General features: G+C 49.3%; 2 protein-coding genes across 4 annotated transcripts in view; one reads left to right on the forward strand and one right to left on the reverse strand.

The window, feature by feature from the left end:
- Positions 1–10,359, reverse strand: part of LOC105531355 (solute carrier family 22 member 4) — a 133,000-nt gene extending 122,641 nt beyond the window's left edge. For all 3 annotated transcript variants that reach the window (XM_011969281.1, XM_011969280.1, XM_011969282.1), the window contains exon 1: positions 9,036–10,359. In XM_011969281.1, the coding sequence (XP_011824671.1) occupies positions 9,036–9,428 (393 nt within the window). In that variant the 5' untranslated portion in view covers positions 9,429–10,359. The remainder of the gene's footprint in view (positions 1–9,035) is intronic.
- Positions 8,774–13,383, forward strand: part of P4HA2 (prolyl 4-hydroxylase, alpha polypeptide II) — a 102,475-nt gene continuing 97,865 nt past the window's right edge. The window contains exon 1 of the mRNA XM_011969274.1: positions 8,774–8,867. Within this exon, the coding sequence (XP_011824664.1) occupies positions 8,790–8,867 (78 nt within the window). The 5' untranslated portion in view covers positions 8,774–8,789. The remainder of the gene's footprint in view (positions 8,868–13,383) is intronic.

A 13,383-nucleotide genomic window follows, 5' to 3' on the forward strand; every position in this document is an offset into this window, starting at 1 on the left:
CTGGTAAATTAGCTGCATTATGGGTTCACTTATTGCTCTAATGGAGTTACCAGAATCCTCTTAGTTGCTTACCACTAAATTCTCCGTTGTTCTTGAGAGCAATCTTAGGCTGTCCTTTCACACACTCTATTTCAAATAAAGTTCGTTCCTGTGGGGACAGCTTTAGAACTCTGTTCTTTTGGAGTAGCTCTCCCTTCTGGGCAAAATCTCTGAGTTTCTGTTGTAGAGAAGTAGGAAGGGAAAGTGGCCCGTTTATCTCAGAATGACAACCCTACGTTATGAGTAGGACACTGAGTGGAAGTGGGAGCTTGGTGTTGGACCTCTGCCCTATGAATGACCTCGGATAAGGGCAATCAAGGCTCTAATATTCTCAACTTGTGGCACCTGGATTAGAGTCTCTACTATATGAATAGGGGGTGGGTGGAGGATGGGAACCTATGATCCCCTGGTTGCACTCATGAGGATTTTTGCTTCTGTGGTTTGGAGTTAAGAGAATACAAGGATGGGGTGGGGGATGGGCACTGGTTGTCCCTCTTAGTGGGGTGCTGTAGCCCTTCATTGGAAGCTGATGGGAGAGAGAACTCTATTTTCTTGGCCATACCCACCTAGGGTGGAACTTCCATTTTTCTTGTGCTGGGAGGAAGGGGAAAGGGAGGGCTGAAGGGGTTGTGACTCAAATATCATAGACTTCCACTGTTCTTGCAAGATATAGTTGACTTTCTTGAATAAATGTATGCCCTTAGGACAACTTCCAGAGACTGTAAATGTGTGTGTGTGTCTCTGTGTGTGTGTGTGTATTTCCACCAGCTATGGCTGTTTCACTGGGGAGCTGGTCTATGGCGCTGGCGCTCCTCACACTGCTATCTTCTAAGTCTGAGAATCTTTTCATGTACTGATTGATTTGTATTTCTTTGGGAAAGTGTCTATTCTCCAAAACGGGCAAATGATTTAATCCATTTTTAAATCAGGTTGTCTTTTTTATTGCTGAGTTGTAAGAGTTCTTTTTATATTCTACATACAAATCCTTTATCAGATATATGATTTGCCAATATTTTCTCCCATTTTGTGGTTTATCTAATTCTTCTACTCATATTTTCACTTACAAATAACTAAGACAGAAGGCTGCTAAACCTTAAAATGTTCTCAGTATCTTTCTTTAGATTAGAGGTAAAGAAAAAGCTACTACAGATGGAAAAGCCTCACTGACAAGTTCTGTGATCATTGGAGGCTAAACCAATGCAGAACCACCAGTGAGTTTGAGTGGGAAGATAAGGATGGGAGTGGAGGGGCTGTGGGAGGGAGATGGGTCACTCAGGGATGTGGCTGTGCCCCTTGCATCCTGACAATGGATCCACCACCGCTCTACCAGTCTGTATTAGGGAAACATGAGCAAATGGCATCGTGTCTGTGCCAGTCACCAAGCACTGAGGGGAAGTTCTGGAAGGTGCCGCCTGAACCTGCCCTCCAGTCTTGCAAACGCTGAGGAGGAGCCACCAGCCTTGGACTGTCTGTGCTTCTTGCTAGAGCATGTGGGTCATTCCAGCCCTTCCCCAGAATGTCCATTCTCTCCATACCTTCTCCATTCCAAATGGGGATCCTTGCCTTTCTTTTAGACTCCAGAGACATGCATAAAACCACAACACAGCTTTAGAAAACAAGGCAGACCTGTATTAGCCTAACACCTAAATTGAATGCAGCCTGCCATAAGGGAGGAATTACAGTCCTTCTAGAGGCCCAAGGTACCTGCAGCTCCCCCTGACCAGTCCTGCCAAAGCCTTGTTTTTGTCAAAATGCCACCTTGGACTCTGCCTGAGAGTTCTGCTGCCCACCAAGAGGGATGGACAAAGTCTGTTTATCCAGAAACTTGGCAGGAGGTATGGGTGAAGCAGCCTCTGAACAAAAGCATATTCTCAGATCCTGGTGGCTGTTGTCAGAGGAACACAGCAGAGAGGCAAACAGTTTGGGGTGAGGCAGCTGATAAACAAACAGGGAAGCACATTCAGGCCAGAGCAAGGGGAAGCCCCTGAGTCTCCTCTATCTGCTCTCTGGCAAGATCTACTTTCTGAAGCATTGACTGGAAATAGAAGTCTCGCTGGGCGGCTGGAGCCAGAGGCCCCCACACCTTATCCCCTTTGGAATCTGCCAGAGGACAGTTCCAAGTATGGACTTGGATGATTAACTTGGTTAATATTCAGGCTATCTTGACAGTCTCCACGACTGCAAGCAATGTCCCAGGGCAGCCTGCAGGCCTGGTAGAAACAAACTCCACAAACCTGCCTATCACGAAAGGTTTTCCCCTTTTGTCCGGGCCTACCAAGACCCCAAGGGAGGTGCATCCTTGAGAGCCGCTAAGTGGCTAAGTGAAGTCCACATAGTGGAGGCCACACGTGAGGGTTAGTCTGTTTCATATTCCCTTGCTTGCTGCTCTCAATGCCTCCCAGAAGCTCCCTGTTAGCAGGGGAAGAGGCCCTATCTTCCTCCACATAACCTGGCTCGCCTCTGGGCTATGGGTGGGGAATCAGTAAGTCCTACTGCTGTTCAGGCCCTGACCCCAGTTCCCAGGAAAGCACAAGGCTAGTGCCACCAGAGGTCCAGGCCCTTTGCTGGAGGCTCCATAGCTCCACTACCAGTGGGCTACCAGCAGCTCCACTCATGGGCTCCTATAGGATGCAGCCCAGCTGCTGAAGAGGACAGGAGGCTCTACGGTGTGGCAGCAGCCCCGTCTTAGATCACTGGTGGCCTGCAAAGAAGGCTGGTCCTTAATATACAAGGTTCCCCCAGGGCCTCTGGAGCACAAGACCTGGCAGAAGTGGTATCCAGCTTAGAGGTGACTGCCTCAGTTTTCCTAGCCCATGGGCTGATGGGAAGGTCAATATCCTAATGATGTTCCATGGAAGAAGAGGACATGCTTGAGGCAAAGGTCAGCCCATGCTTAGCCCCTGGCCACCAGCCAGGATTACCTCTGCTGCTTGCCCTGTGGCCCTGCAGATGAACTTAGGCCCTCTCCAGAGCAGGGCATTTGTTGCCCTTCCTGCTCCTTTAGCCTCAGGGCAGGAGGCTGCTGGGCTTCCTCACACGCAGGGCCTCTTCTCTCTGAGGTCTTGGCCCTGAGGGCTATATATGAAGGGCCATGCCCATGGAGACTGAGATCTGACCCCTGCAGTAGGTCTCAGGGACGAGGACCCCAGCATCAGACACTCTGGGTTGCTTGGGGCCCCTCCTTCCCCAACAGAAGCTTCAGTCCCAACCCAGGTCGCACCAGTCCCTGTTTGTGTTCCTCCTCAACTGCTGCCCAATGGAAAACTTAGCAACGAGCTATGACTGGCACTCCTCCCGCAGGGGCAAACACAGACGCCTCTAGCCCTGACTCCAGAGACAGACAAAGGCCCTTACCCTGGATATCTACATTCTTTATCCTTAAAGTGAAAAAAACTTGGTTTGAGCTAGAATAACTGGAGCAACAAAATAAAGACCGATAGCATTAGTTTATAACTGATGAAATAAAATAAGTATGTATGAACCTGTACTGATACAAGTTAACAACTGCATACATTAATAAATAGACGTGGAGGGGAAGCTCTTCTTCTTGGAAGAGTTCCAGTTAATAAATGTTGAAGGAATCAGAAAATGCAAAATCATCACTAGGCAAACTGCAGTAATAGTTGTTTCAGTCAAGGCCTAGTGATGAATGCTAAAATCAGTGGATAGAAATTTGAGGAGACACAGGATTTTGTATAATCTCGAAGTACCTCCTTTAAGATATTTATTAGTGACAGAGGAAAAAATAGTACCTTTACAGCAGAGAAATTCCGTAGACACCAACTTGACAAATGATCAAGGTTAACATCACCAGTAATAAGACACATCAGCATCATGTACCCACTGGCACGATGCCCAGAGAATGCATCACTTCTATGGTATCATTACCAAAAAGTGCATAACGCAATCTAATTGTGAGAAAAATCATGCCAACCCAAACTGAGGAGCATTCATCAAAATACTCAGAAAAATGTCAAGATCATGAAAGATAAGGAAAGACTGAGGAACAGTCACAGATTGGAGACTGAGACATGACAACTAAATACAACATGGGATTTTGGATGGGATCCTACAATAGAAAAAGGGCAGTAGTAGAAAAACTGGTGAAATTCAAACAAAGTCTATAGTCCAGTTATTACTATTGTAACCAATGTTCATTTCCTGGTTTGGATAAATGCATAATGTGTATTTAAATTGTTAACATCAGAGCAAGCTGGATAAAGGGTATATATGAAATCTCTGTACTATTTTCAAACTTCTCTCTAAATCTAAAGTTATTGCAAAATAAAGCTAAAAAATAATGGCCAGGTGCGGTGGCTCACGCCTGTAATCCCAGCACTTTGGGAGGCCGAGGTGGGTGGATCGCCTTAGGTCAGGAGTTAGAGACCAGCCTGGCCAACATGGTGAAACCCCATCTCTACTAAAAATACAAAATCAATCAAACAAACAAACAAACAAAGAACTAGCCGGGCATGGTGGTGGGCCCCTGTAATCCCAGCTACTTGGGAGGCTGAGGCAGGAGAATTGCTTGAACCCGGGAGGCAAAGGTTGCAGTGAGCCAAGACGGCACCATTGCACTCCTCCACCGTGGGCAACAAGAACGAAACTCATCTAAAAAAAAAAAAATAATAATAATAATAATTTGACTCTTAGTAACTGCACAGGATGAAAAACTTGGACTTCACAATCAACCCCTGAAGAAGGAAACTACCTTATACACATGCACACACACAGACGAATGCACTCATGCAAACCCCAACTCAGACACCTTATTGCTACCTCCTGGCACACTATGAAAGGCATTTCTACAGCAGAGCATGCCATCCTTGGTTCCTGGCTAACCCTGTCCTCCTGTGAAGAGGTGTTGGGGGACAGTTCAGGCAGACTTGTCTGTCCCTAAGGATATGCCCATTGGGAGATCCTGGCACGGCGGTGGAAGGCAGAGACACAATCTGAGGACAGTCCCACTACCTGTGTTGTGCCAATTGGGATGCAGAGAACCTGCTCAGGGCCCCTGGGCTTGGCCCTGTCCACTGGCACTGGCCAAGTCAGTATGGGTTTGGACTTGTGTTCTGTTCTCTGAGCCTTGGAACTGCCACTGTGGGGAGAGGGGCTCGGCCTCCAGCAAGTCCCATCACCTGTTACAGAGGCCACAACCTGGACTTTAGAACAGCTCCCTCCATGCCCACTGTGCCCAGCTAGTGCAGAAGGCAAAGAGGGTGCTGAGGTCCTGCCCTTACCACTCCTTACCACCCACCTAGGAAGCCCATTTGCTGGTGCCACATTCTGTGCTGGCCACCGCCAGATGGGGCGTGGGGCATTCTCTCACTGAGTCCTCCCAACAACTCAGATAAGGCGGCTTCTCTTATTATCCCCGTTTTGAAAACTGAGATAAAGTACACATAATATACAATATACCATCTTAGCCATTTTTAAGTGTACAGTTCAGAAGCGTTCACACTGTTGTGCAATCAATCTCCAACACTATTTTCATCTTACAAAACTGAAACTCTATACCCATGAAACAACTCCCTACTCCTTCCTTCTTCCAGTCCCTGGCAACCACCATTTACTTTCTGTTTCTGTGAGTGTGACTGCTCTTGAAGTGAAATCAGACAATAGTTTGTCTTGTGACTGGCTTATTTCACTAAGTGTAGTCTCCTCAAGGTTCATCCATGTTGTAGCATGTATCGGAATTTCCTTCCTTTTTAAAGCTGAATAATTGTCCTTTGTGCACATATACCACATTACGTTTATCCATTTGTCTGTGGAAGGACACTTGGGTTGCTTTCACCTTTTGACTATTGTGAATAATGCTACCATAGACATGGTGCGCAAATGTCTCTTTGAGGCCCTGTTTCCATTATTTTGGACATATATCCAGAATTAGTTTTTTAATTTTTAATTTTTTTAGGGACCACCATATTATTTTCCGTAGTGGCTGCACCATTTTACACTCCCACTAGGAATGAACAAGGGTTCCAATTTCTCTACATCCTCACTAACACTTGTTATTTTCTGTGTTTAAAAAAAACAACAACAACAACACTTTTTTAGAGGTGGGGTCACCCAGGCTGGAGTGCAGAGGCATGGTCATAGCTCACTGCAACCTCGAACTCTTGGGCCCAGGTGATCCTCCTGCCCCAGCCTCCTGAGAAGCTAGAACTACAGTCGCATGCCCTCATGCCTGGCTAATTTTTATTTTTATTTTTTTTTAGAGATGGGGTCTTGCTATGTTGCCCAGGGCTGTCTTGAACTCCTGGCCTCAAGCAATCCTCCTGCCTTGGCTTCCCAAAGTGGATTTCTGGTGTTTTTTTTTTTTCTTTTTGTTTGTTTGTTTGTTTTGTAGTAGCTATCTTTAAGGGTACAAAGTGGTACCTCATTATGGTTTTCATTTGCATTTCCCTATAGCAATGAGTGATGTTGAGCCTCTTTTCATCTGCTTGTACCCCTGATTTATAGACATGGAAACTGAGGTTTTCATCAGTGAAGTAACCTGCCTGGAGTCAGCCAGGTGGTTGGCAGTGGAGTCAAAACTGGCCCTCTATTGAGTCTGACTCCAGAACTCTGTGTGCCGCCGCTCCTCTGGGCAGAGCCATTCATCCATCCTGCTCACCCTGGTACTTGCTACCTTCCCTCCTCCTCCCAACCACCAGAGCCCACAGAGCCCAGTTTTTTTTTTTTTTTTTTTTTGACAGAGTCTGGCTCTGTCACCCAGGCTGGAGTGCTGTGGTGCGATCTCAGCTCACTGCAACCTCTGCCTCCCAGGTTCAAGTGATTCTCCTGCCTCAGCCTCCCAAGTAGCTGGGACTACAGGGGTGCACCACCACTCCCAGCTAATTTTTGTATTTTTAGTAGAGACAGGATTTCACCATGTTGGCCAGGCTAGTCTCAAACTCCTGACCTCAAGTAATCTGCTCATCTCGGCCTCCCAAAATACTGGGATTACAGGTATAAGCCACTGCACCCGCCCCCTAGTTGCTTTTTATTTTACTCCCACCACTCAAAAAGGAAGCCAGGAAGGGGAAAGGCTGCCGAAAAAAGCAAATCCTGGTGCATGCGTGTGAATGTGTGATGATGTACATCCTTAGAGGTCCCTGTGAACAGGGCACAACATGGGTAGCTATGGACTTGGAGGCCAGCAGATACCCACCCCTCACACCCTACAGTGAACAAAACCAGTGAGCAATGGAAAAGCAGACAGGTCAGCCCAGCTGCCAGGGAAGGCTGCCGCTTGTGGGCCCAGCCTCCATAACAGGCACTGATAACACTTTCAGGAATCGACGTGGGATGGGCTGGCCCCAGTCTTAGCTGCTCCCAGGCCATGCTGTGGGCAGGGAGTGGGCAAGCACTACAGCCCTTGCTAGGGAAGCAAAGCCAGAGAGGCATGGCCACCTTAGGGCCCAGAGTAGGTATGGTGCCAGTGCTGGGGGGTCCAAAGGCAGTCCCTGGGCTGAGCCCACTTCCCACAGGTATCACAGATTCCACAGCCACCACGCCTGGCTGGCCACCATTCTCTTGCAGAGGAGAGTTTCACAACGTCCTCACTGGTCTTGTTTGTCATAGCAGCTAGAGTGAGCTCTTTCCAAAAGCAGAAACCTAGCCTTAGAATGCTTACTATTTCCTCACTGTCCTCCGAATAAAGTCAGCTCTTCAGTATATGTAGAAGGCCACTATGAACTAGCCCCTGTGGCCATTTCTAGTCTTATCTGTCGTATCTGTCATCCGTGGAGTTCCAGCCACTCTGATGTATGAGAATTCCATTCCCTGAATTTCCCATGTTCTTGCCTAGACAGGCCTTGCTCACATTTTCGGACTCAGCTAAAATCGTATCACCCCTTCTTAGAGTATTTCCTCTGCTTATTGTCCCACAGAGAGGGTGATTTATTTATCCCAGGTCATATAGCAAGCAAGGCAGGACTTGAATTTGGGTTCTAGAACCCTATTGCTAACCAGGGTTAATGTTAGCCTTCTCAGTAACACAGCCAGTGTGCCCCATGGGCATCTGAAGGCAGGCTCCACACCCCAGATATCCACACCTTAGTGCCCAGCACAAGGCCAGACACAATGTCTGATGACTGCTATACTGTGCTGAGGGAAAGGGATAAGGGACTAGCAGAGGCCACTCAGGTTTTTCTTGGGAGGAGCACAAGGCGGAGGAGGGACTTAGCAGCAGGGAAATCCTGCCTGCCTGACCAATAGCAGGCAATGGCTCCATGAGGATGCTCTCCTCAGGAGGAAGGTGTTTCCTGGACCCAGGTCCTTACCAGATGTGAAGCAGGAAAAACAGGGAAGTGTGTGTGCATCCTCATTCCTGGAGCTTGGAAAACCTGCCACTAACCACGCAGGGTACTGAGGGGCTACAGGCCCTGCCTGCCAACTGACCCTGTGCTCAGAGAGGTCCCTGAGTGCCAGGGCTTCCAGCTGGGGTTTTGCCTTCTCTGTTTCCTTGCACCCAATGAGCCTCGGGAGGTCATCTGCTGTCTTAGAGAAACTGGGGCCTCAGGACAGGACCCCAAACCTCCAAGTATGTGGTACAGCAGTACACCTCCTGATGCCTCCAGAAGTCTGTGGCCAATGAACAGACAAGATTTGGCCCCGCCCTGCCCAGTAACAAGGTCCCTCACACCCCTCCTCCCATGCCTGGCAGGAAGGTGACTCAAGTAGTGCGTCTGGGTAGCCTGGGGCTGCGCTTCCCCCAAGGCCACATCTAGGTTCTTGGGGAACTTCATTTGTTGTGAAAATCGGAAATGAAAAGACAGTTGGTGACAAACTCCCTTCTCCATCACCTCCTTATTGGACAGAAACGACCCAGGAATGCGCCTCATGTGAGTCCTATTCTTTCTTGGGGTGCACACCCGCTGCTGGAAGTATGAACAGCAGGTTTGAAGGGGAGGGGAGCGCTGACCCGGGCAGTGCGCAGGGAGTCTCAAGGGGGGCTGACGCAGAGGGAGGGTCAGGCACTCCCGGGTCCCCGGTCTCGGCCTGGCACCCACCTCAGTCACGACGGTGGACCAGTAGACGTCTTGGCTGAACTCCCAGCCATCCAGGCAGCTCTCCAGCTCCAGCTGTCCCAGGTCCACGTCGCGCCCCGGCTCTAGCCCGAGCGCCGAGAAGTTGGCGATGGTGGCGAGCCGGTAGCGGCGGCAGCTGTGGAGCACCTCGCGGCCGTCCCGCAGCCGCAGCGGGACACTGTTGTTGCGCCAGGCGCTGCTCAGGTTCGCGGCGTCAGGCACCCGGCAGCGGTGCTCTGGGGTCCCCGCCAGGAACACGACTGACATACCATTGAAGCCATTGGGGATGATGCTGGCGCTGAGCAGGAAGAAGATGAGCCGCTGGAAGGGTCCCCACTCGCCCAGGAAGGCGATCGCCTCGTCGTAGTCCCGCATCCTTCCCACTGCCGCTCCGAAATTTGCAACTACGGGTGATGAGAGCGTTCTCGGGGCAGTGTCGCGTAGCTGGGGGCTCCCCAAGGATGTCAGAACGTTCCCGGGGACAGGCAGGCTGTTGGAAATTGGGGTGCGCAGCCGGGGACCGGTCCTGGGAAACAGGCTGAGGGCGCTGGAGCGTTCCGGGAGCGGAGCTTGATGCCAATGTATACTTGGGACCACACCCCCATCCCTGGCCTGGCACTGGGAAGGGGAGGGCGCTGGGAAGGGGCTGGACTCCCGGCTGTCTCCGCCCAGTGCTCTGCGCGCCCGCCCGCCCTCAAGGACCTGACGGGGACTTCCACGCTGGGCTCAGCCATTCCGCCCGCGTGCCGGGTGAGAAGCTCGCTCTCGGTTGTCCTCAGCCACCCCGGAGCGCTGATTCCCAGACCTGGGCCCCACGTGGGAGGGCGGGCGCAAGCGAGGAGCCGAGGCCGGAGAGCAAGGTCTCGGAGAGGTCGGCCCTCAACCTGCTGGGGTCGCGTCACCCCGGGCCCAGACTCCGGCAGGGTTCCCTCCGCGGTCTCCTCTAATCTGGAGGCTGAGCTTAGGCGGCCACGCGGGGGGCGCGGAGGGGCGAGTCGGTGGAGTCGGTTCCCGGGAAACTTCTGCGGGCGGCGGAGCTGCAGGAGCGCGCCCTGTTCTGTGGCGCCCGGCGCAGGCAGCTGGCACACGCCGACAGGGAGCTCATTTCCCACGAGTCCTAGGAGAGCTCAATTCGGTCAACCCTGGCGGCGCCCGGACAGCCAGGACCCTCGCCTTGCACAGGGAAAACAGGCCCACAGCCTGGAAGGGATGAGCAAGGTCACACTACGTCAGAGATGGGCCCGGACTGGAGGGAGGGCGGGGGCAGGAGAAAACCGAGTGCCCGGGAGGCGAGTTTCCTCCCCCGCACGCCGGCGGAATGGCTGAGCCCAGCCTGGAATCCCTCGCCGGGTCCATGGGCGGGCGGGCGCCAGGACATGGAGCCTGCCCATTGCGGGAGCACAGTCATGGAGGCACTGTCATCACGCTGGGTTCTGATTTTGAGCCCTTGCTCTCCTCACGCCCCCAGGGCGCTTTATCTTGTCAGGTTGCCAGAGCTTTCTCCGACTGGAAGGCTTTTGTTTGCAGAAGGGCCTGGCCCCAGTCCAGGAACAGAGAGGGAGGGAGGGAGGGAAAGAGAAGGAGGAGATCCGATTTGGCGCTCAGACCCAGCAGGGTAACCAAAGCAGGGACCACGGCCTCCCTTTTTTTTTTTTTTTTTTTTTGCTCAGTGCCCAGACCTAAGGCCCGTCTGCTGTTGTGTGAGCTAGCCCGAGGCTGGAGCCTGAGCCCTGGGGTTCACGAGGCAGATAAAACTGACAGGGTGAAGAGCTCACCTCTCGGAGATTTTGCACAAGTATGTTTGTTTCTCCAGGCCCCGATTAAGAGGCGGAGGGACATTTCTGCCTCTTTTTGTGTAGCTTCCACTCTGACCCCTCCTCTTAGGAGGACTTCCCACCCCCTTGGAACCTCAGTTTCCTACCTGTAATAAGACTATACATCCTGATGTGCTAGGACAGCTCTGATTTATGCCTATTAATCCAGTGAAATTATTAATAGAGCCTCCTGTATTTTCACAAGTATCCTTCTTCGAATGATATATTATGGTCATTATCTTACTTAGCTTGGAGTTTCATCTCCCTACTCTACCCCAAATAATAGAGCAAAGTTGGAGACAAGAACTTACATAAGGTCGTTTATTTTGAGTAGTGATACCATAAAACGAAGCGAGGGACTAGGGAGGAGAGTGAACAGGGAGGGAGGTAAAGCCCACATAGACTGAAATTGAGATGGTTATTGGTGATGACCAGGATCAGTAAGAGTGCTGTGTGAAGCCCTAGTGGAGCCTAAGAATAAAGGGAAAATTAGCAATACTGAGCCTGTCTTTACTTAAAATTTTGATATTGTGTTCATCATGGGTATTTGCATTAATTTCTATTTTAAAAAATATTGAAGTATAATTAATCTTGGTTACTGAATTTCTTGGTGCCTCCTTAAATTTGCACCAGAGACAAGTGCCTTGCTCTTTTTCCTCCCCTCAGCCTTGTCTCAATCCGCATTGCTATGGGTTACTGAGGTTTAATCCCACTGGGGACTTCTAAAGAGCCATATAGAATGAGGAGGTATTTGTTTCCTAGTTCTGTCTCCATTGGTCAACTCCTTGCACTTCCAGGTTGTACATACGTGAGTGCTGAACAGATACCACTCAACTATTTGCCATTGCTCACAAGTGTATGTAAACCTTTATGTGGAATTGTTTTGTCCTCCATACAAAATGAATGAATAGGTATACTGCTTACAGCTTAGCTCACTGGGGGAATTTCCCTTCAAAGTTATTTAGGGCTACCCACTAAATGAAGCTATGTTAGAGGAACAATTTTTTTTTTTTTTTAACTACTATCAATGTCTAAAGCTAATCCATCTGTGAGTCAGGGCTGTTTTTCCCTTCATCAATTGGTTACAGAGAACTACCCACTAAGGCTGTAGGTCTGAGCTAAGACAGAAGGGTTGATATAGCTGATAGCCGAGGTAGGTGTCATAGGAGTCTAAGCCACCTTTTGTTGACTTAAATGCACCCTATTGACCTGCTTAGTCCTGATCCTGAATTTACCATTCCTATTATATGATGGATTGCTGATAAGTCTGTTTTTTTTTTTGTTTGTTTGTTTGTTTTTTTTGTTGTTGTTTTTTTGAGAGGGTCTCACTCTGTCACCCAGGCTGGAGTGCAGTGGCAAGATCACAGCTCACTGCAGCCTCAACCTCCCTAGGCTCAAGCGATCCTTCTACTTCAGCCTCCCAGGTTGCTGGGACTATAGGCAAACACCACCACGCCCAGCTAATTTTTTTTTTTTTTTTCTGTATTTTTTAGAGATGGGGTTTTGCCGTGTTGCCTCCTGGGCTCCTAGGCTCCTGGGCTCAAGTAATTCTCTGGCCTCAGCCTCCACCCAAAGTGCTGGGATTACAGGTGTGAGCCACCATGTCTGGCTTAAACCTGCCTAATCTTATGACATGATAGACTCTGACAATTCCTGGCTTACAATGGGTATCTCTGATTGCATAGACCCTTGATGTCCCATTGCTAGGCTCTCGGTTTTTATCGGGGCCAAACAGCTGTTTTTCAAAAGTCAAATAACTCTCTGCTGCATGGCCTTTCTCCAGAACTTTAGAGATCTGTGCTGAAACTCTTTTATTAGGGCATGTCAGAGACTCTGCGCCGCAGCCTTATTCATCATGTATGCCTCTAGCCCCATTGTATCAGATGGATTATATGAACCAAATGGTAGAGAAGCTTGTACTCTAGTTGGACACACTGTACAGCTCTCTCCTGCTCTGGTTTTCACCTGAAACTGAGAGCCTTCAGGGGCACCCAATAGATGGGTCAGAAGAATACTCCACCAAGCACTATGCCTTAGTGTTGGAGGATACAGAGCTCAACAACTTGCCTTTACTTTACAGGGGATAACCTGGTATGACTACTGATCCCTGATAACTTTACCCATTTGTTTCAAAATAATATGGGATAGAAGAAGTTGGTGGGGATATAGATGAAATAATATGGGCTATGAATAGTGGTTCTAGGGATTCGTTTTATTAGTTTGTCTACTTTTACATCCATTTAACTTATTGTAGAACAAAAAGGTAAGAAAAAATTTGAACAATATGAATGCCCTGAATCTTCATATTTTTGTCTTCTATCCTTTGGCATGTACATGTCTTTACTAGGACATCTAGAGTTCTTGCTTCTTCTTGCTTACTAGGTCAAATTAGCATTAGGTCATCAACACAGTGGACTACCATGATGTTTAATGGAATATTGAGACAATCAAAGTTGCTAGATACTGTGTTGTGACAGAGAGGAGAATTAACATAGCCTAGAGGCAAGAGAGTGAGT

The sequence above is a fragment of the Mandrillus leucophaeus genome, unplaced genomic scaffold (assembly GCF_000951045.1).
Source record: "Mandrillus leucophaeus isolate KB7577 unplaced genomic scaffold, Mleu.le_1.0 Scaffold88, whole genome shotgun sequence".
In the NCBI taxonomy this organism is placed as follows: Eukaryota; Metazoa; Chordata; class Mammalia; order Primates; family Cercopithecidae; genus Mandrillus; species Mandrillus leucophaeus.